The 21,460-nt window shown below is 45.3% G+C and overlaps 1 protein-coding gene across 5 annotated transcripts in view; it reads left to right on the forward strand.

Annotated features, from left to right (window-relative positions):
* col14a1a (collagen, type XIV, alpha 1a) overlaps positions 1–21,460 on the forward strand; it is a 204,801-nt gene that overhangs the window by 73,669 nt on the left and 109,672 nt on the right. For all 5 annotated transcript variants that reach the window (XM_055634707.1, XM_055634709.1, XM_055634710.1 and 2 more), the window contains exons 6-11: positions 1,906–2,061; positions 6,891–7,010; positions 11,672–11,836; positions 12,564–12,725; positions 15,309–15,469; positions 18,511–18,640. In XM_055634707.1, coding sequence (XP_055490682.1) covers positions 1,906–2,061; positions 6,891–7,010; positions 11,672–11,836; positions 12,564–12,725; positions 15,309–15,469; positions 18,511–18,640 — 894 coding nt within the window. The remainder of the gene's footprint in view (positions 1–1,905; positions 2,062–6,890; positions 7,011–11,671; positions 11,837–12,563; positions 12,726–15,308; positions 15,470–18,510; positions 18,641–21,460) is intronic.

Here is a 21,460-nt window from a genome sequence, read left to right on the forward strand (position 1 = left end):
TCACCGCCCCGCGCGGCTTGGAATGGCCGCGGGACTCTGCGAGCGCACGCCGGGGGCTCTAACACCAAGACCCGGTGTGCGACCTTGCACCGCCCGGCGTGGCTTTAATGGCCGCGGGACAATCGCCATCGCCAGCCGGGGGCTTTGACTTTGACTCTGACATCGGGGGGGAGGGGGGGGAGAGTGCAGTGGAGAGATAAGTTTTTTTGGCCTTCCATCACAGCGATGTGATGGATGTTTATGTAAATTATGTTGTGTCTTGGGTCTATTTGTTTGTAATGTATGGCTGCAGAAATGGCATTTCGTTTGGACCTCAAGGGGTCCAAATGACAATTAAATTGTATCTTGAATCTTGATCTTGAATCTTGATCATCAGTGTCACACTGCATTCTTACTGGGGAATTCTCCTTCACCATCACTGAGTTTAAATCCTGGAATTCCCTCCTCAATGGCACCGGGTGAAAACCTACACCTGAAGGTTTACAGCGATTCATGAAGGTGGCTTTCTCAAGGGCATTGAGAGATGAGCAGTAAATTGTTGTCCTGAATAACGATGTGAATGAATAAAAGAAAGCCCTACATTCACTGTGACTGGTTCATTCAGTCTTCTTTACATTTATCCTTGTTCAAAATATCAAAAATATATTGTACTAATTTGTATTGGAGAAATCATCCCATGAAAGACATCCCAGAATCAATCGCCATACTCATCAGCCCAGATCTCGCCGAGGGTCTGACAGGCTCGAGGGGCTGAATGGCCTAATCTGTTCCTATCCCAGTGCAACTAAACTGATGTGCAAGGTGGCCATGGCCACTTTGAGGAGAGATTAGTGAAGCATCTTAGACAGGAGTTGAGTAGATCAGTTTTACGTATCATTCCTGTGGAATAAAGACCAAGATGGATTGGTATCAATTAAGCAACTATGTGGGAATGTGAACATCCGTTTGGGAAAGAGAAAGGAAACACATACTCCTGGTTCATGAAAAAGCTCTGTGATGTGGTTTTGATCACTCTTTCACAATGTTTGAGAGAAGGGATTCAATCCCACTGCATCCTCACTACAGTTAAACTTGCTGTTGAAATGGACACAGTTTCTGTAACAGCTGAATTGTCTATGCCTGCATTGTAACTCTGTTACTTTGAGGGAATAAATCACTTGCCCACTTGCTTGTAGGTTTTGTTTTTGTTCAAACTATTTGAATAAATTCACAATGATTCACTTTGTACTATGTCACAGTTTCTGTTATTTGACATTAAAATAAGGACTTACAACAACTACCAACCTCACAGACAGCAGAGGCTGTTCTGACATTCATTATTTTCGACACTTCATTGTCACCTCTACTCAAAGCAGCAGCTCCTCTCTGAATGGGCGAGGATACCTTCAAGAGGCACAAGAGACTGCGGACCCTGGAATCTGAGCAAAACACAAAGTGGTGGAGAAACTCAGCGTTCAGGCTTATCTAGGGAGGAAATGGACAGTCTTGGTTTTAGGTCGGGACCGTTCTAGACCTGAAGTCTTTGGTCCATTCCCTCCACAGATGCTGCCCGACCTGCTGAGTTGCTCCTTCGCTTTGTGTTTTACCTTTAACAGACACTTGAATTTTTAATGTGTTGCAAGTGCTGGGGAATTATATTAGTGTAGATAGTACTTGACGGTTGGCATCGACATGGTGGGCCGAAGGGCCTGTTTCTGTACTGCTGGAATCTATGAGCACAAAGAAGTGATCTCTAGTTTATATGATTATGCTTTGATCAGGTTGTATGTTTGTTAACGGATTGGCTTATTCTGCTCATCTGCTCGTCAAGGGCGACTGCTTCATGCAAAGGCGACGTATTCAAAGATCAGTTCATTCTTTCTGAACCTCTGACTGATGTGATTTTTCCCAATATATCGATTGCAGGTTCTCAGTTTATGTGCGAGTCGCCAGCTATTGCCGACATCGTTGTTCTTGTGGACGGTTCGTGGAGCATCGGCCGACTTAATTTCCGACTCGTGCGACTGTTTTTGGAGAACTTGGTTAGTGCTTTCAATGTAGATTCTGACAAAACCAGAATAGGTGAGTCAACCTTCAGCAACACTGGGAAAATATGCGCTTGATCTTTGTGTGTAAAAGCATGCAAATTGAAGGATGATCTTCTGCCCTTCATTGTCTGTGCTAGAATAAGGTTCTCAGGACACCTGCCGTATTTCCCACCACCCCTCCCCCCAATTTCACACCACCCCTCCCCCAATTTGAACTAAATATTCTCAAAAAAAAATCTGCAGATGCTGGAAATTGGAAATCAAGGAAGCTCTCAGCTGGTCCGTCAGTATCTACGGAGAGAGAACAAGCTTCAAATGGGAAAATAGATTATGCAAGAAAACTGGCAGGGAAAATAAAAACTGACTGCAAAAGTTTTTATAGCTATGTGAAGAGAAAGAGATTAGTTAAAACAAATGTAGGTCCCTTGCAGTCAGAAACAGGTGAATTGATCATGGGGAACAAGGACGTGGCAGACCAATTGAATAACTACTTTGGTTCCGTCTTCACTAAGGAAGACATCAATAATCTGCCGGAAATAGCAGGGGACCATGGGTCAAATGAGATGGAGGAAGTGAGTGAAATCCAGGTTAGCTGGGAAGTGGTGTTAGGTAAATTGAATGGATTAAAGGCCGATAAATCCCTAGGGCCTGATAGGCTGCATCCCAGAGTACTTAAGGAAGTAGCTGCAGAAATAGTGGATGCATTAGTAATAATCTTTCAAAACTCTTTAGATTCTGGAGTAGTTCCTGAAGATTGGAGGGTAGCAAACGTAACCCCACTTTTTAAAAAGGGAGGGAGAGAGAAAACGGGGAATTACAGACCAATTAGTCTAACATCGGTAGTGGGGAAACTGCTAGAATCAGTTATTAAAGATGGGATAGCAGCACATTTGGAAAGTGGTGAAATCATTGGACAAAGTCAGCATGGATTTACGAAAGGTAAATCATGTCTGACGAATCTTATAGAATTTATCAAGGATGTAACTAGTAGAGTGGATAAGGGAGAACCAGTGGATGTGTTATATCTGGACTTTCAGAAGGCTTTCGACAAGGTCCCACATAAGAGATTAGTATACAAACTTAAAGCACACGGCATTGGGGGTTCAGTATTGATGTGGATAGAGAACTGGTTGGCAGACAGAAAGCAAAGAGTAGGAATAAACGGGTCCTTTTCACAATGGCAGGCAGTGACTAGTGGGGTACCGCAAGGCTCAGTGCTGGGACCCCAGCTATTACAATATATATTAATGATTTGGATGAGGGAATTGAATGCAACATCTCCAAGTTTGTGGATGACACGAAGCTGTTAGCTGTGAGGCTGCAAGGTGACTTGGATAGGCTGGGTTAGTGGGCAAATGCATGGCAGATGCAGTATAATGTGGATAAATGTGAGGTTATCCACTTTGGTTACAAAACCAGGAAACTATTATCTGAATGGTGGCCGATTAGGAAAAGGGGAGTTGCCACGAGACCTGGGTGTCATGGTACACCAGTCATTGAAAGTAGGCATGCAGGTGCAGCTGGCAGTGAAGAAAGCGTTAGCATTCATAGCAAAAGGATTAGAGTATAGGAGCAGGAAGGTTCTACTGCAGTTGTACAGGGTCTTGGTGAGACCACACCTGGAGTAAGTGTACAGTTTTGGTCTCCAAATCTGAGGAAATACATTCTTGCCATAGAGGGAGTACAGAGAAGGTTCACCAGACTGATTCCTGGGATGTCAGGACTTTCATACGAAGAAAGACTGGATAGACTCGGCTTGTACTCGCTAGAATTTAGAAGATTGAGGGGGATCTTATAGAAACTTACAAAATTCTTAAGGGGTTGGACAGGCTAGATGCAGGAAGATTGTTCCCGATGTTGTGGAAGTCCAGGACAAGGGGTCACAGTTTGAGGATAAAGGGGAAATCCTTTAGGACCGAGATGAGAAAAACTTTTTTCACACAGAGAGCGTGGTGAATCTCTGGAACTCTCTGCCACAGAAGGTAGTTGAGGCCAGTTCATTGGCTATATTTAAGAGGGAGTTAGATGTGGCCCTTGTGGCTAAAGGGATCAGGGGGTATGGAGAGATGGCAGGTACAGGATACTGAGTTGGATGATCAGCCATGATCATATTGAATGGCGGTGCAGGCTAGAAGGGCCGAATGGCCTACTCCTGCACCTATTTTCTATGTTTCAGGTTAATGACTATTCCCAGTCCTGACAAATATCATTCAGCGGGACCACGAGCTTTGTTTCCCTCTCCGCAGATGCTCCCTGACCTGCTGAGTGTTTCCTTTATGCTCTGTTTTTATTTACATATTCCCACTCCCATTCCCCTCCCTGTTCATGGAGTTTGTGAGCTCTCAATAATTGAGCTCACATTTGCAACTGGAAATTTGACTTTGATGCCCTTGCAAAGTGGATGAAATCGAGTCACCATTGAGCCCAGTTGCACCAACGATCAGGCAGAGGCTCTGCTGGGTGATCAGTGTAAAACTGTCTTACGTGATGCAGCCAAAGTCAAATATCGCTTTGTTTTGTTGATTTTGTTTTCCTTTACATTAATGTTAGTTTCCCACCCATATTGGGGCATGGTGTGGATGACTATTGGCAGCATCATGGGGCTTGGGAGAGTGAAACTAGAGTTCCAGGTGGTTTGAGCATGGATCTCCATTGACCATGGTCCTATCAGAGGAAAGCCACCTTGATGGGCAGGACATCAGGCATTGTTACTGATGGGACAGTTTCCCACACCCTCATTAAGGGAGAGGACCTTTCGGGGGTGGGGTGCTAAAGGAAGGGGATTTGGGAGTTGGAAAATACTGTGGCAGATGCAGAGGGAATGAGTGTTTCAATGTTTGCAAATGTTGGGTCTGGATTCTCGGGAACATAGCTGATGCTGGCTCTAATCATTTGTTCCCATTAACAACAGGAAGGGCTTAGTTGGGGTCTGGAATGGTTCAGCCTTTCATGGGAATGGCACTCCAATGATTCCCAGCTGATGTACTCTCCTGCCACTACCCTCTGCTCTTGTTTATGAACTAGCCCCAACATCAAAGTCTTGTGGCATTATATTGAGGCTACAGCAAAGAAAGATGCCCCTCAATGGTGTACTTCCCCCTTTGGTTATGGGTGACCATGGGTGTCTCCAGGGTGCTATTCCCTATATGGAGGACACCTGTGTGTGACTTTGTTTAACATGGGGAGACTGGTGCACAGACAGCCACCCCACCGTCCTTGACAGATCTGGGTCGGGATCCAGTGACATGGAGTCCAAGACGACCGGAGACCCTTTTCTGATGTAGGCTTCATCCGCCTTCCCATCCGTTGTGACGCTCCACTAAGGTCAGCCATCGTCCTCCGCCTGTTCCACCGTTGAGGTCTTGGTTGGATTACTCTTTGTCAGAGACCTCTCCCTCAACCTTACCGCCATGGGTGGCCCTACCAGGAGAATAGCTCCAGACGAAATCGCTCTCAGGATCTCAGGTCCACACAAGCTTCTCCACCACGACAAGGTGACAGTCCATGGAGAAGATGGTGTACTAGTGTCAATCCTGTCATTCACCCCAATATCTCCCAGTGGGTAGGAGCTCCACATTCTCCCACTCTCTGCGTAACACTGCTGCACTGGGTTTATTAATGGCCTTGGTTTATTCAGAGCCTGTAGTTTTTCAAATGCTCCATCCCAAGTCTGTTCACAATGCTGAAGATATTTGCTGATCTCATGCTGATATTATCTCTCAGCATATTCTCTCTCAGCATATTATCTCTCAGCATATTCTCTCTCTCTCTCTCTCTCTCTCTCTCTCTCTCTCTCTCTCTCTCTCTCTCTCTCTCTCTCTTCTCTCTCTCTCTATCTCTCTCTCTCTCTCTCTCTCTCTCTCTCTCTCTCTTCTCTCTCTCTCTCTCTCTCTCTCTCTCTTTCTCTCTTTCTCTTTCTCTTTCTCTTTCTCTTTCTCTCTCTCTTTCTCTTTCTCTTTCTCTTTTTCTCTCTTTTTCTCTCTCTCTCTCTCTCTCTCTTCTCTCTCTCTCTCTCTCTCTCTCTCTCTCTCTCTCTCTCTCTCTCTTTCTCTCTTTCTCTCTCTTTCTTTCTCTCTCTCCCCCCCCTCACCCCGCCCCCCCCCCCCCCTCCCCCCTCCCCCTGCTCTTCTCTCCTACACACTCTCTCCCACCCTCACTCTCTAGTTTAGCATTCTCGGGCCAAGAGGCTGTGAGTCCACCGGAGTTCCAACTCCTGCTGTCAGTGGGAGAAACAGAAGTGCGGAGGGCTTTCCGATGGCTCTTCCACCTAAGCAAGTGAACTCTTCCTGGTTTCTGAGACTCAGAAAGAGCCACATGTGGCTACAATTGAAACCAGAGTTCAAATGGTTAATAAGACACTGACGCTCCTTGACAGCTTAATAGTTTCCTCGATTTTATTATGAGAAAAATGAAACCATTTGCCAGAGCTCCAGGCAGGGGGCTCTTTGGTCTTTGGGTCAACAGCTGTGTTAGCAAATGATTCATGCATTTCCCTAAAATGGTTTGAAGCAGATTATTTTATGAAATGTTCACATTAACTGTAATGCAAAGTTACTTAATTGTGTTGTTGGAATGTTAAATGGGAAGATTAAAGACTTCCCTTTTTAATACATGCTAATGGGCCTGTCCCACTTACGCAACTTTTTCGGCGACTGGCAGTACCTGTCATTGGTCGTTACAGGTCTCCTCAGTTGCCTACAGAGTTGTAGCATCTTTCTGGTGGTTGCTGAATTTTCAACTTGCCCATAACTTTGACAGGCCCATAAGAGCTACTTCAACCAGAAGAAAAAAGCAGATACTGACTCCACATTGAATAAGCAAGTGGATGCGCTATATTCTGACCTTGCCTTCCTCTGTTTTCAGGACTGGCTCAGTACAGTGGAGACCCGAGGGTGGAATGGAATCTGAACCAACACAGCACAAAGGAGGCTGTATTGGACGCTGTCAAAAATCTGCCTTACAAAGGCGGCAACACACTTACAGGTACTGAGCCTTGCGCAGCTAACCAACCCCGGGACCTACTAGTGCTGCAGTTCCGCATAGAGTCAGACGGAGCGGAAACAGGCCCTTCAGCCCAACTTGCCCATGACAACAAACAACATACACTAGTCCCACGCCTGAGTTTGGCCCATATCCCTCCAAGCCCATCATATCCGTGAATCTATCTAAATACTTCTTAATTGTTATGATAGTACCTGGTTCAAATACATCCTCCGATAGCTTGTTCCATACATCCACCACCCTTTGCGTAGAAAAGTTCCCCCTCAGGTTCCGAGTAAATCTTTCCCCACTCAGTTTAAACTTATGTCCTCTGCTCTCAATTCTCTTACTCTTAGCAAATGTATGTGCGTTTACCTTATTTATTCCTGTCATGATTTTGTACACCTCTATAAGATCACCCTCATCCTCCTGCACTCCAAATAATAAAGTCCTAGCCTGCTCAACCTCTCCTTATAGCTCAGGACCTCGAGTCCTGGCAACATCCTTGTAAATCTTCTCTGCATCCTTTCCAGTTTGACGACATCTTCCCTATAACATGGTGAACAAAACAAATCTTGGCCATCATTAACATTGTTTATCAGTTTGATCAGTTTTTCCATCAATTATTCGCCTGTTAGATATAGATATGCCATTTATTGTCACTATACATGTACAGTGAAACTGAAAGCTGCTCGTACTCAGTGCATACATACAATTTAGCACAAAAAACAAGAAACAGAAAAAACAAAAAACAGAAGGGAGATGGGGGGGGGAATAGGTGCACAAATTCTGCGGCGCTACATACATATATACATATATACAGATGGAAGTCCGTGTTGGGCGGTGTAGTCAGTGCATGTGTGAATTTGAATTTATAGTAGATATAATTCTCGGAAAGCAACTATTCCTGAGTCTGTTTGTCCTGGATTTGATGCACCTATAGCACCTGTTGAATGAGAATGAGGTACTGTCCTCATAACCTTCTACCGCTGCACCACAGAGAGCATATTAACGTATGGCATCTCTGTGTGGTATCTCAGCTGCACGGAGGCGGAGAGGAGAGCTCTTCAGCGCGTCGTCCACAGAGCGCAGAGGATTATTGGGACACAGCTACCAGCCTTGGAGGGCATCTACCACACACGGTGCCTCAGGAAGGCCGTCAGCATCCATAAAGACTCCTCACACCCTTGTAACGGACTGTTCGAACTACTTCCCTCCGGCAGACGTTACAAGGCCTTCTACGCCCGAACCTCCAGACTCAGGAACAGCTTCATTCCCAGAGCTATAGCGGCTCTGAACCGGCCCTGCTGAGTGCCCCCCATCCCCCCTGGACTGTCTCCCTCGGATGGTCACGTCACACAGACACATCTGCACTTTAGTCTGTTGAACTGTTTTGACTGTTTGGATGAACAGCACCTCACCTTGGGGAGTCTGCATCCTGGGGGCATGAACATTGAATTCTCCCAATTTTGTTAGTCCTTGCTGTCTCCTCCCCTTGCTCAGCCCTCCTGCTGTCTCCTCCCATCCCCCAGCCTTCGAGCTCCTCCTCCTTTTTCCTTTCTTCTCCCCGCCCCCCCACCCCCGATCAGTCTGAAGAAGGGTTTCGGCCCGAAACGTTGCCTTTTTCCTTCGCTCCATAGATGCTGCTGCACCCGCTGAGTTTCTCCAGCTTTTTTGTGTACCTTTGACTGTTTTACTGTTCTTTTTACAATCCATGTTCTCGGGGTATCTAAATCCAAATTTTATTAGTTATTTATGTTATGACATCGGACGGAAGCTGCATACCAAATCTCGTTGCGCTTATGTGCAATGACAATAAAATATATTATTATTATTATTATTATTATTATTATTACTTAGCCGTCGCTCCCTCTGAGTCAGAAGGTTGGGGTCCAAGCCCCACTTCAGACCGACACTTGTAGTGCCGAACTGAGGGAACGTTGGCCAGTCGGAGTTCCCCATTTCAAATGAGACAGGAGATGGGGGCTGAGGTAAATCCCACACCCAAATGCTGGCCTTTCTGTCAATGCCCCACACTCTTGGCGCTGTGCTGGAGTGATGGGCAAGATCTTTTTGATTAAACACTGAAGTGGGATTTAAACCTACAACTCTTGGCCTTGGGGAACAGACTGACCCATGAGACTTCCTTGAAAGCCTGTGGGGAAACCTCCGCAAAGGCCGCTGCTGCCTCTGCCACCCATGCAGTAATGACACGGACAGAAGATCCATTGCCAACTCTTTGCTGTGTGTGCAAGCCTGGTTCTCCTCCATCCTCCATTCCAACAATGACTATAATTCAACAAGTCCTTTATCGGATGAGCTGTGAAAGCTGGCGTAACATCCAAGTCTCTCTGTCGTGGTTAAACCCTTGAGAGAACTCTGAGTGCTATTTTATTATGAACAAAGGGAGAGTTGAGTGAAATGATGTCAGGGCTTAATTCAACATCCCACAGTTACAAACTGTTCTGCTGTGGAGAATGCTGGAAAGAAGCGCAGGGAAATGAGTGGATGTTCTGCTACTTTCATTCAATTTACACATGTGTTAGCTGTAATAAAATGTTCCTGTTGGACTGATGTCTGCACCCTGTCTTGCCGAGCCAGTTCCGACAAAACCTTGCAATCTGCTGAAACTAGAAATTAGATATATAAACAGAAAATGCTGGACAAACCCAGTCAGTTAGGCAGCATCTGCGGAAGCAGAAACAGTCAATGTCTCAGATCTGCCCCCTTTCCTCAGAACCCAGTTCAGAGCCCTGCACTTTCCGGAGACTCGAGGAACTGCAGGGTCGGGAACCTTGCGTAAAACGGGTCAGCAGCGTCTCTGGATCCGTGACCTCCTGAGACACCACCTGACTGGCTGAGTTAAACCAGCACTTTGTGTTTTGTCCTGCATTTTTTGCTTTTCTTCCTAAAACCGTAATGTTTTTGCTTTCTTGCGTTTCTGCCTCTAACACTTCACTCTTGTCAGCTGAGTCCACAAGAGCTTGTCTCTTATTTTAGTTTATTGTCACGTGTACCTAGGGACAGTGAAAAGCTTTTGTTGCATGCTAACCAATCAATGGAAAGACTATACATGATTTATAATCAAGCCGTCCACATTCTATAAAGGAAATGATGTTTCAGGCAAGATAAAGTCCAGTAAAATCCGATTAAAGATAGTCCAAAGGTCTCAATGAGGTAGATGGTAGCTCAGGACTGCACTCTAGTTGGTGATGGGATAGTTCAGCCAAATTGAAGTCCTAGAGAACTGCATCAGGACTTCCTGACTCTTATATTCAATGCCCGTTACAATGAAGGCAAGCATACCATATGCCTTCTTAACCATCCTATCTACAGTACTTGTGCTGCAACCTTCAGTGAGTTATGAACTTGGATTCTAAGATCCCTCCACACATCAATGCTGTAAAGGGTCTTAACATTAACTTTATACTCTCTGCTTACATTCAACCTCCCGAAGCATAACACCTCACACTTGTTAAGCTCCCTCTACCATGTCTGCACCCATTTCTGCAGCTAGTTTATATCCCGCTGCATCTTCCGACGGCATCTCAACTGTCTGCGACTCTTTCAATTTTGGTGTCGTCAGCAAACGTACTCACCAACATTTACGTCTAGGTCACTCTGGAATTCCTCCTCTATCGTTCGTTCCCCTCGTTTACAATGTTTCCCAAATTCTATGTCTTTGCCCAAATCTGTGTTCATCTCTTCAAGGTAGACACAAAATTGCTGGAGTAACTCAGCGGGACAGGCAGCATCTCTGAGAGAATGGGTGACGTTTCGGGTTGAGATCCTTCTTCAGTCTCTTCAATTCTTCTTCATCTCTCCAAGTATTTCCTGTGTCTGGAGTTAGGTTGCAGATGAGTCATGTTATAGTGTGGGGAGTGGTCTTGTTGAAATATTAGTAATCCAGAACACTAAATCAATGGATCAATCTAGAGACATGAGTTCAATGCCGCTGGTCAAATTGACATTTATTTTATTAAATCTGGTTTAACTGAAAAGTTGGTCTTTGTAAGCCAACCACAAAACTGCCAGATTGTTGTAAAATCTTCTCTTGGGGTGGCACGGTGGCACAGAGGTAGAGTTGCACCAGAGACCCTGGTTCTATCTTGATTACAGGTGCTGTCAGATTCAGATTCAGATTCAATTTTTATTGTCATTGTGCAGTGTACAGTACAGAGACAACGAAATGCAGTTAGCATCTCCCCAGAAGAGTGAACATAGAATAATGAGCAATAAATATATATACGCACATACCGTAGCAGTAGTGCAATTTTTCTGGGGGAAGGAATGTTCGGGGAGGGGGGGTGACTGGCAATCACCAAGGTGCAGAGTTGAGTAGTGTAACAGCCGCAGGGAAAAAAGCTGTTCCTGAACCTGCTGGTCCAGCAATGGAGAAACCTGTAGCGCCTCCCGGATGGGAGGAGAGTAAACAGTCTGTGGCTGGGGTGAGAGCAACTGAGTGCCTTATCTGATATAAGGCCAAATCAATTTGATTAGGGTGCTGGACTACCTGATTTGGCACAAACCCGTTCCCTCACATGTGGAAGTAAAAGTCCTCTCATGGTCCTGCAAGGGTCAGTGATGGGGATTGTCAGTGATCCTGGCTCACGTGTCTTTCATCCATAACATCACCTCCTGGGGACTTTTCTACCTGGTTTTAGGTCTCGCTTTGACGTTCATCCTGGAGAACAGTTTTAAGCCCGAGGCTGGGTCGAGAGCTGGTGTGCCGAAGATTGGGATCCTGATCACGGATGGCAAATCTCAGGATGACGTCTTCTCATCGGCTGAGAGTTTACGTGATGCTGGCATCGAGCTCTTTGCTATCGGTAGGTTGCTGGAAATCCTGGTATGAATTGACTTGTGCCGTTTGTTGCTATTTTCTGTACAGAGATTGAAATGAGTTTCTTCTCCCAGGTATTTCATTTTAGCGTTGTAATAGGAGCTTTGTTTGTGAGAGTGAAACCTGTATCAATGGACCCTGCTGAAGAAACCGTCAATAAGACTCGGGGGAGGTCTTTATTTTGCCCGCGTGTTTGAATGGTGGAGTAGACTCTGTTCCTATGTCTTACAGTCGTATGGTCTTATAGCACCGTTGCCACTTATGTGGCCCCCTATATTGATGCACCCTTCCACCAAACTGAATCCCTCGATGCTTGTTAGCAGAAGGTTGCTGCCCTTCCCCATGGGGTCTTTGCATTGGCAGCATCGAGGTTCAGGGCGGCCCTCGGCACTTGTCTCCTGCCGTCTGAATTGTGCCAAATTGGCTGCATTCCCTTATGGACACCTGGCTGGACCTCAGTGCCAGATGGTTGTGCAACATTATCCCAGGTCCAGGTTGGTCTCTCCACTGGATTGAGTACGAAGTAAAGAACAACCTAATTGACCGAGAATATTTCACAGTAGGGAGGGGGACCACTTTGAACAAGTGGAGAGCTGGTGCCTGTCTCACCACTTAACCATATAACCACTCACCACTTCAGGGCTTGCTGCCACTTTAATGTGACCGGGGTTTTAAAGCCACTGATTTCTTTCACTATTTCCACTGTAAAACAGGCGTGAAAAATGCCGATGTAAATGAGCTGAAGGCTATCGCCTCCGAACCTGACGAGACACATGTTTACAACGTGGCTGACTTCAATATCATGAACACGATCATCGAAAGTCTCACCAAGACAGTGTGCACACGTGTGGAAGAACAGGACAAAGGGATTAAAGGTAGGGGGCTCTGTGTCTGTGCATTGCCTCAGTGTGGTTATATATTGGACATATATTGTAACAACTGGAATATTGGCTGGAAATGATCAATTAACAGCACGCTTTAAAAAAAACTCCCTTGTTTTTGTTTATAAGTTGCAGTGACTGTGACCATATGTAAATTTTATATTTTACTAGACCAAGTGCAGACCCGTTGGGTCTGTTCCCCCAACTGCAGGCGGGGGGGGGGGGCTGGGGAAATGCACGTTCTCTCTCATTCTCTCTCTCTCTCACATCCACCTCTTCCTCTCCATCTCTGAACTGAAGACATGTTGATGGAACAGAATCAAAAGTGTGTGAATTTTCTTACTCCCTTGTACGTAGAACATAGAAACATACAGCACTGGAACTGGCACTTCAGCCCACAAAGTCTTTGTTGGACATGATGTAAACTAATCCTATCTGCCTGCACATGATCCATATTCCTCCATTTCCTGATGAAGCCCTTTGCTAAACAGAAATGTATCTTTGTTGCTTTTGTAAGTTAAGTGAAGGGAACATTCTAGAAGGTGTTTAAAATAGTGTGCAGAGGACAGTGCCCTCCCTCACACTCATCAGCAGACAAATTTTGCACCTATCTTGGGCTTTTAGTTTAGTTTATTATGTGTACCGAGGTACAGTGAAAAGCATTTGTTGCGTGCTAACCAGTCAGAAGAAAGACATGGTTACACTCGAGCCAGGGACTTCACCGCCTCCCCCCATGTGGATGTTACGGGAATAGGGAATTAAATCCAAGTCTCTGCACTTTTTTGCATTTGTCTCTTTAATGATTGATCACTATTTTATTGTTAACTCTGCTGCTCACCATTCTAGTCTGGTGTTGGCCACTGTTCTAGGCTTTGCGGCACTTGCTGTGACTCATTGGCAGAACTCTTATTTCCAAGCAGAGTTTCTGACTCACAGTGCTAAATACTAAAGTTTGAACCTGACTACGGCAGCTGTCTGTATGGAGTTTGCATGTTCTCCCTGTGACCGCGTGGATTTTAGGGTGGCACAGCGATAGAGTTGCTGCCTCACAGAGCCAGGGACCCGGGTTTAATCCTGACTACGGGTGCTGCCTGTATGGAGTTTGTACCTTCTCCCTGTGACCACGTGGGTCTTTTCCAGGTGTCCTGGCTTCCTCCCACATTCCAGACATGCAGGTTTGGTGGTTAATTGGCTTTTGTAAATAATGTAGAACAGGTATACAGGTGATCATTGCTCTGCACGGACTCAGTGGGCCAACGCTTTATCTCAAAAACCAAAACATAGAAAAGGCAGATAGTCAGAACCCTTTTCTCAGGGTGGAAATGTCATAGACTAGAAAGCATAACGTTAAGGTCAGAGAGGATATGTTTAAAGGAGATATGCAGATCTGATTTTTTTTTTACCAGAGAGTGTTGGGTGCTTGCAACGTGCAGCCAGGAATGGTAGTGGAAGCAGATATGATAGTGACATTTATGAAAGGCACTTGGAAATACAGGGACTGTTGGGATATGGATCACATACTGGCAGAGTAGATTAGTTGAATTTGACATGATGTTCACCATTGATGCTGTGGGACGAAGGGCCTGTGATGTACTCTTCTATGTTCTATGAGAGCTACACTATTGGGCGACCGAACTCTGGATGAACCAGTAAACTCGGTCTAAAATTTTTAGTAGTCACCTGGCAGCTGTACTGTTCAGGGAGATTCTGTGGGGCTGAACTTTGCTGGGAAACGTAGCTGCAGTCCTCAAATTAAAGCTGCCCAAACCCAATTACAAACCACTTTCTTACCAAAGAAACCTCCTCCCCTCAGCTCCAGATCTGATAAAACGTTGAAGAATTAGTGTGATAATCCTGGTACCTTGGGCAATTTAATCCCTCAATCGTCACAGATTTCAGGCTATCTGCACGGCGACACAGTAGTGCAGCGGTAAAGTTGCTGCCTTATGCCCCTGTCCCACTTAGGAAACCTGAACGGAAACCTCTGGAGACTTTGCGCTCCACCCAAAGGTTTCCGTGCGGTTCCCAGAGGTTTTTGCAGTCTCCCTACCTGCTTCCACTACCTGCAACCTCCGGCAACCACCTGCAACCTCCGGGAACCGCACGGAAACCTTGGGTGGGGCGCAAAGTCTCCAGAGGTTTCCGTTCAGGTTTCAGGGGCATCATAGTGCCAGAGACCCAGGTTTGATCCTGACTACAGTTTTTTTTACATTCTCCCCGTGACCAAGTGGGTTTTCTCCGGGTGCTCTGGTTTCCTCCCACATTCCACAGACATAGATGTTTGTAGGTCAATTGGCCTCTGTAAATTGTCCCTTGTGTGTAGGATAGGATGGGTGATTGCTGGTCAGCATGGACTCGATACACCCAAGGGCCTGTTTCCATGCTGTATCTCTGAAGCTCAAACTAAAATGAAACTGTTCACGTTGCTCTGTATGGGCTCTTGTTGTGCCGTGAACACAGTTCTGACATCGTATTGATGATCCTCGCTGGCTGAAGGGGGTTTGGGAAGTCCTACTAATGGTAAACGATGGTGTAGAAATGAAAACCTGTCTTTGTTGCTCTTACTCCCATCCACAGAAGCATCAGGCAGGAAGAGCCTGGAGCCAGCTGCACCCTCGAACCTTGTGGTCACCGACGTCACCGCCCGCAGTTTCCGTGTCAGCTGGTCACACGCACCAGGGAATGTGGAGAAATACCGTGTGGTCTATTACTCCACCACCGCAGGTCAGCCAGAAGAGGTATTTCAGCCGCTCTCCGACATTGTAACAAGGATTTTATACACAAAATTCAGTCGCTGCTAAACTGAAACATAATCTGAGAGTGCTGTAAATGCTCACCAGGTCAGTCGGCACCAATGGAGAGAGAAGCAGAGTTAACATTTCAGGTCGATTGGGGAAGGCACAATGGCGCAGTGGTAGAGTTACACCAGAGACCCGGGTTCGATCCCGACTACGAGTGCTGTGTGTACGGAGTTTGTACGTCCTCCACATGACCTGTGTAGGGGTTTTTTTCGGGTGCTCCGGTTTCCTCCCATACTCCAAAGACATACAGGTTTGTAGGTTAATTGGCTTTGGTAAATTGTCCCTAGTGTGTGCAGGATAATGTTAGTGTGCGGGGATCGCTGGTTGGCACGGGCTTGGGGGGCCAAAGGGCCTGTTTCCACACTGTATCTCTAAACTAAACTAAATGAAACTAAATCGCTCTTCGAAACTTGATAAAAGTTTGAGATATATCGGGAACTTAAGTACTGAAGCAGAAAAGGGGAGAATAAAAGAGTGCAGGATGGATAGCAAGGGATATAATGAGAAGGGGGGTAATATGGATGACAGTGGAACGAGGTCAAGATACAGAAGGTGCAGCCAGGGGTTTGGGGAATGTGGCAGAACCAGTGCAAGGACAAAATGAGAGCAGTGATGCTGATCAGAATTGTAATATATCTAATTATATTTAATTAGAATGTATTTTAAAATCAAGTTTAGATAATAAAGAAATAAATATATCAGTATGGAAATATTTGTTAGGATAAAACATCTGTTCGGATAAAACTAATTTATTTGAAGCAACTGTTGAAAGGCAGCTGGTTAACTGTTGTTCATCTGGTGAGGTTACTGTGGATCATTCGGAAGGAACAGCAGAATGGCCCCCAGAATGTGACTGGGGCTGTTTCAGGCCGGTGTTTCATGAATACTCAGTACCTTAACCCATCAGAGGCTGGCATATAACCAACACAAATATCCTCAGCCACAGTTCATCATTCCCAGGTGGAAGTACACTCACGTGCTCTGACTTCTGATTTTCAATTTCAAGACCTGTTTCCAGCTATTATCTACCAGCCCTTGTCTCATCCCTCCTCCACACAACTTTATACTCCCTTTCCCCTACAAACATGAGCTCTGATGCTCCATCTCAACCCGAAACGTCGCCCATTCCTCTGCTCCCACAGATGCTGCCTGACCCTCTGCATTCCTCCAGCAGTTTGATTTTTGCTTCAGATCCCCATCTGTTCCTGAATAAAAAAACACTCAATGTCGGACTTAATTATGGACATTCATAATCATAATCATATCTTAATCATAATCATCATAATCATACTTTATTAGCCAAGTTTGTTTTGCAATAAACTTGGAATTTGATTTGCCATACATTCAAACCATTAAAAAGCACCAAAAACACACAAAAGACATTTTAACATGAACGTAAACCACAGTGACTCCTCCATATTCCTCACTGTGATGGAAGGCGAAATCTCTTCTCTTTTTTGTTTTCCGCGGTCGGGGGCCTCGAGCCTTCCGTTGACGGGACGATCTTGGCTTCCGTAGCCAGCGGCGTTCATGCCCTCCACATTGGGGAAGGGAGTGCCAGTGAACCACCTATAGTGTAGCTATAGGGCCTGACCCTAATTTTGAGGCAAAGTCCTCCCAGCCATAAGGAAGTTGTTTCTGTGCATCCACTCTTGATTTCACTTAAAGCCTTGAAGACTACAATCAAATTACCCCTTGTTGGTTGGGTTCCAAGGAATATAACACTTGTTTGTATAATTTCTCTTCAAAAAGTAATGCAAGTCCATAAATCCATTCTGATCTGATTCTGCTTTGATTTTGTTGTTTGACAGTATTAGGTTTACTTTGGGGCATTTTATTGAAGTTTCTATCTAAATGTAGTTATTCACGATTTAAACCTGCACCTGGTTCAGTCTGGAGTAGCTTTTTGGATTTGATCATAATTCAAGGAAAATAAGAATTTTTAAACTGTGAACAAAAACTTTCGGCAAACTTTCCTATTTTTGATTGCAGCAGTGTCTCAATCAAATAGGTAGTGATACCAAGAATGCCTGCACATTCCATTGTTGCCCATATTTCTGCTGTTTAGGAAACTCCCACAAGTTGCCCAACCGACTTGGTAGAAACAAGGAACTGCAGATGCTGATTTACAAAGAAAAAAGTCACAAAGTGCTGGAAGATGTCAGCGGGTCAGGTCTGACCCGAAACATCACCTATCCACGTGCTCCAGAGATGGTGCCTAACCTACTGAGTTACTCCAGCACATTGTGTCTTTTGCGTAATCACGTGACAGATTCATAGAGTAAGTAATGGCGAGATACAGCAGAGAAACAGGCCCTTCAGCCCACCGAGTACACACCGACCACCCCATTTACACTAGGAACACATTGATCACAGATGACCACCCCACCCCTGATTCTACTACAGAGCATCTAATTAACCTAAAAGACCTATAGGTATTTGGGATGGGGTGGAAATTGGAGCACCCAGAGGAAACCCATACGGAAACAGGGCAAACCTGCAAACTCTACACAGAGAGCGTGGAGGTCAGGATTGGTGCACTGTGCACCAATGTTATTGGTTAACATTAAAAAATTCCAGCCATAGGTTTAATACAGTCTGACTGATGCTCTCACACTAATAACTACCTGGTTCCTCCCCGTTAGTCTGAGACTCTGGTCCTTGAATGTACACAGCCCATTTGGGGGAAACATCACCTGCCTGTCATACTCTATGGGCAGTTTGTGAGTAGTGAGTAGAATACAATAGTAATGGCTCGGCAATCAGGTAGTGAAATGAAAAAAAATAATGGCTCGGCAATCAGGTAGTGGTGGGGCGTTATGGTGGGTGAAGTGTCTTGCCATGGAAGACAGTATACAGGTCCGGCTCTTCTCTTAGCCCATTGTGCTATCTGTCGTCCTTTGTGCTATCTGTCGTCCTATGGTGGTTATGGTGGCATGGAAGATATACAGGTCTCTCTCTTTCTCTTTCCCTGCTAGGTGGTTGTGGACGGGATAGAATCAACTGCCGTTCTCCAGAATCTGATGTCCTTGACGGAATATCAGATCGCGGTGTTTGCCATCTACACAAAGGCTGCCAGTGAAGCACTCCGGGGCACCGCAACCACACGTGAGTATCACCCAGCTGAGCTTCACGTCTGCCAATCTCCCTGGAGTCTCCAGGGTTTGAAGGTTAACCTCCAGGACATGTCTCCGATCAAAAACTCGGAAGAAAAGTGATCTCATTCTCAGCTTTAACAATGGAAGGATTACGCTTGACGGCACTGGGCCTGTACTCGCTGGAGTTTAGAAGAATGAGAGGTGGGGGACCTCAATGAAACTTACAGAATAGCGAAAGGTTTGGATACAGTTGATGCAGAGAGGATGTTTCCACTAGTGGGAGAGTCTAGGACTAGAGGTCTTAGCCTCAGAATTAAAGGACATTCTTTGAGGAAGGAGATGAGGAGACATTTACTTAGTCAGAGAGGGTGGTGAATCTGTGGAATTCCTTTGCCACATAAGGCTGTGGAGACAAAATCAGTGGATATATTTAAGGCAGAGATAGAAAGATTCTTGATTAGTACGGGTGTCAGATGTTATGGGGAAAAGGCAGGAGAATGGGATCAGGAGGGAGAGATAGATCAGCCATGATTGAATGGCGGAGTAGACTTGATGAGCCAAAAGGCCTAATTCTACTCCTATCTCTTAAGATCTTATGATCATATGTTTACAAATGACTGAGCACAATTTACTGGAAGGATGTGGGAGGGGGAAGATCACACGATGAAATCTCCAGATCCGACGCAGACTTGGTAACTTCAACTCTGACATTTGCAAATTTAAACATTTGGGCTTGAGAAACAGTTTTGATTATGCGTGGAATGCAGACACAGCGACGAAAAACGTTGTTTTTTGTAAGTAAAGGTCAGACAGTGAAAAGAAGGGCCTGGATGGGGCCGGAGGCAGAGATTTTGGCTGAGCCTTCTGCTATTGGAGTCTGAAACAATTCACACAGTAAATCCTGAATAATGCTTTGTAGCATTGCTCTTTGTAGAAATAGACAGAAGATTATTCATTGGTTCACAAAATTAGACCACACTGCAGTCCAAGACTTGCTTTTAAGGTCAAAGATACAACTATTAGTCAATAACTGACAACATTAAGGTCCTGAGAGGGCGTGACAGGGTGGATGAGGAAAAGGGAATTAGTCTTGTAGGAACATCTGGAACTAGGGTCATTGTCAAAGAACAAGTGGTTTCCCATTTTGACTGAGGTAAGGCAAGGATTACCATATAACAATTATAATCATATAACAATTACAGCATGGAAACAGGCCATCTCGGCCCTTCTAGTCTGTGCCGAACCGTATTGTGTGTCTTTGGAACTGTCTTCCTCAAAGAGCAGTGGGAATTGTCAGAATTTTTCTTAAGGCTAAAGTACATAGATTCTTGATACCAAAGAGGTGAAGGGTTGCCAGAGATTGGTGGGACTGGGTAGCCGAGCAATTCCGAAGATTGACACAAAGTGCTGGAGTACCTTAGCAGGTCAGGCAGCATCTCTGGAGAAAAAGGATGGATGTATGCCTACTTGGAAGAAGTTTGTCTACTGAAACGTCACCCATCCTTTTTCTCCAGAGATGCTGTCTGACCCGCTGTGTTACTCCAGCACTTTATGTCTATCTTCGGTATAAACCAGCATCTGCAGTTCCTTCCTGACTCTGTAATCGGATGACCCACCTCTATTCCAGCTTTCTCCCTACCACTACAATCAGTCTGAAGAAAGGGTCCTGATTCAAACCATTGCCTCTCCATTCCCTCCACAGGTGCTGCCTGGTACGCTGAGTTCCTCCAGCACTGTGTGTTTATTATCTTATTAAATAGCAGATCAGACCTGAGCAGCTGCGTAGCCTCTTTCTGACCATAGTTAAGATGTTGATTGGTACAGGATAGATTTATATTGTCAGTTCACCCAGTGCAAACTCGCTCACTCCACAGTTGGGAATCAGTGCCATCGCAGATTGAGTGGCTGTCGGACGTTTCACCAGGAATACTCTAGATCTTTTTTCTTAAAGGAAATTCTTTGCAGGGATTCTTTAGACTTTCCTTTCAAGATACTGTGGAAACAGGCCCTTCGGCCGACCGAGTCCGCGCTGACCAACGATCACCCCAGTCCACTGGCACTATCCTACACACAGGGGCAAATGTACAGTTTTACCAAAGCCAATTAATCTACAAACCTGAACATCTTTGGAGTGTGGGAGGAAACTGGTGCACCCAGAGAAAACCCACGCTGTCACGGTATGAAAAAAGACTGGATAGACTCGGCTTGTACTCGCTAGAATTTAGAAGATTGAGGGGGTATCTTATAGAAACTTACAAAATTCTTAAGGGGTTGGACAGGCTAGATGCAGGAAGATTGTTCCCGATGTTGGGGAAATCCAGAACAAGGGGTCACAGTTTAAGGATAAGGGGGAAATCTTTTAGGACCGAGATGAGGAAAACATTTTTCACACAGAGAGTGGTGAATCTCTGGAATTCTCTGCCACAGAAGGTAGTTGAGGCCAGTTCATTGGCTATATTTAAGAGGGAGTTAGATGTGGACCTTGTGGCTAAAGAGATCAGGGGGTATGTAGAGAAGGCAGGTACAGGATGCTGAGTTGGATGATCAGCCATGATCATATTGAATGGCGGTGCAGGCTCGAAGGGCCGAATGGCCTACTCCTGCACCTATTTTCTATGTTTCTATGTTTCTATAAGCCAGCAACTCTACCACTAAGCCACTGTGCCGCTCCTAGTATTAAACGTAAAGGTAGACTGCAGTGTATTTAGCATGACGGAGGATCCGTTTTAAATGTAACTGAGTGAAGTATCAACTCATCAAGCCATGTGAAGGGTTCAGGACCCATTGCAGGCATTTCACTGCATCACTGGGGCTGAATGTCTGTTTAAAT

The sequence above is a fragment of the Leucoraja erinacea genome, chromosome 4 (genome assembly GCF_028641065.1).
Source record: "Leucoraja erinacea ecotype New England chromosome 4, Leri_hhj_1, whole genome shotgun sequence".
NCBI classification, from domain to species: domain Eukaryota; kingdom Metazoa; phylum Chordata; class Chondrichthyes; order Rajiformes; family Rajidae; genus Leucoraja; species Leucoraja erinaceus.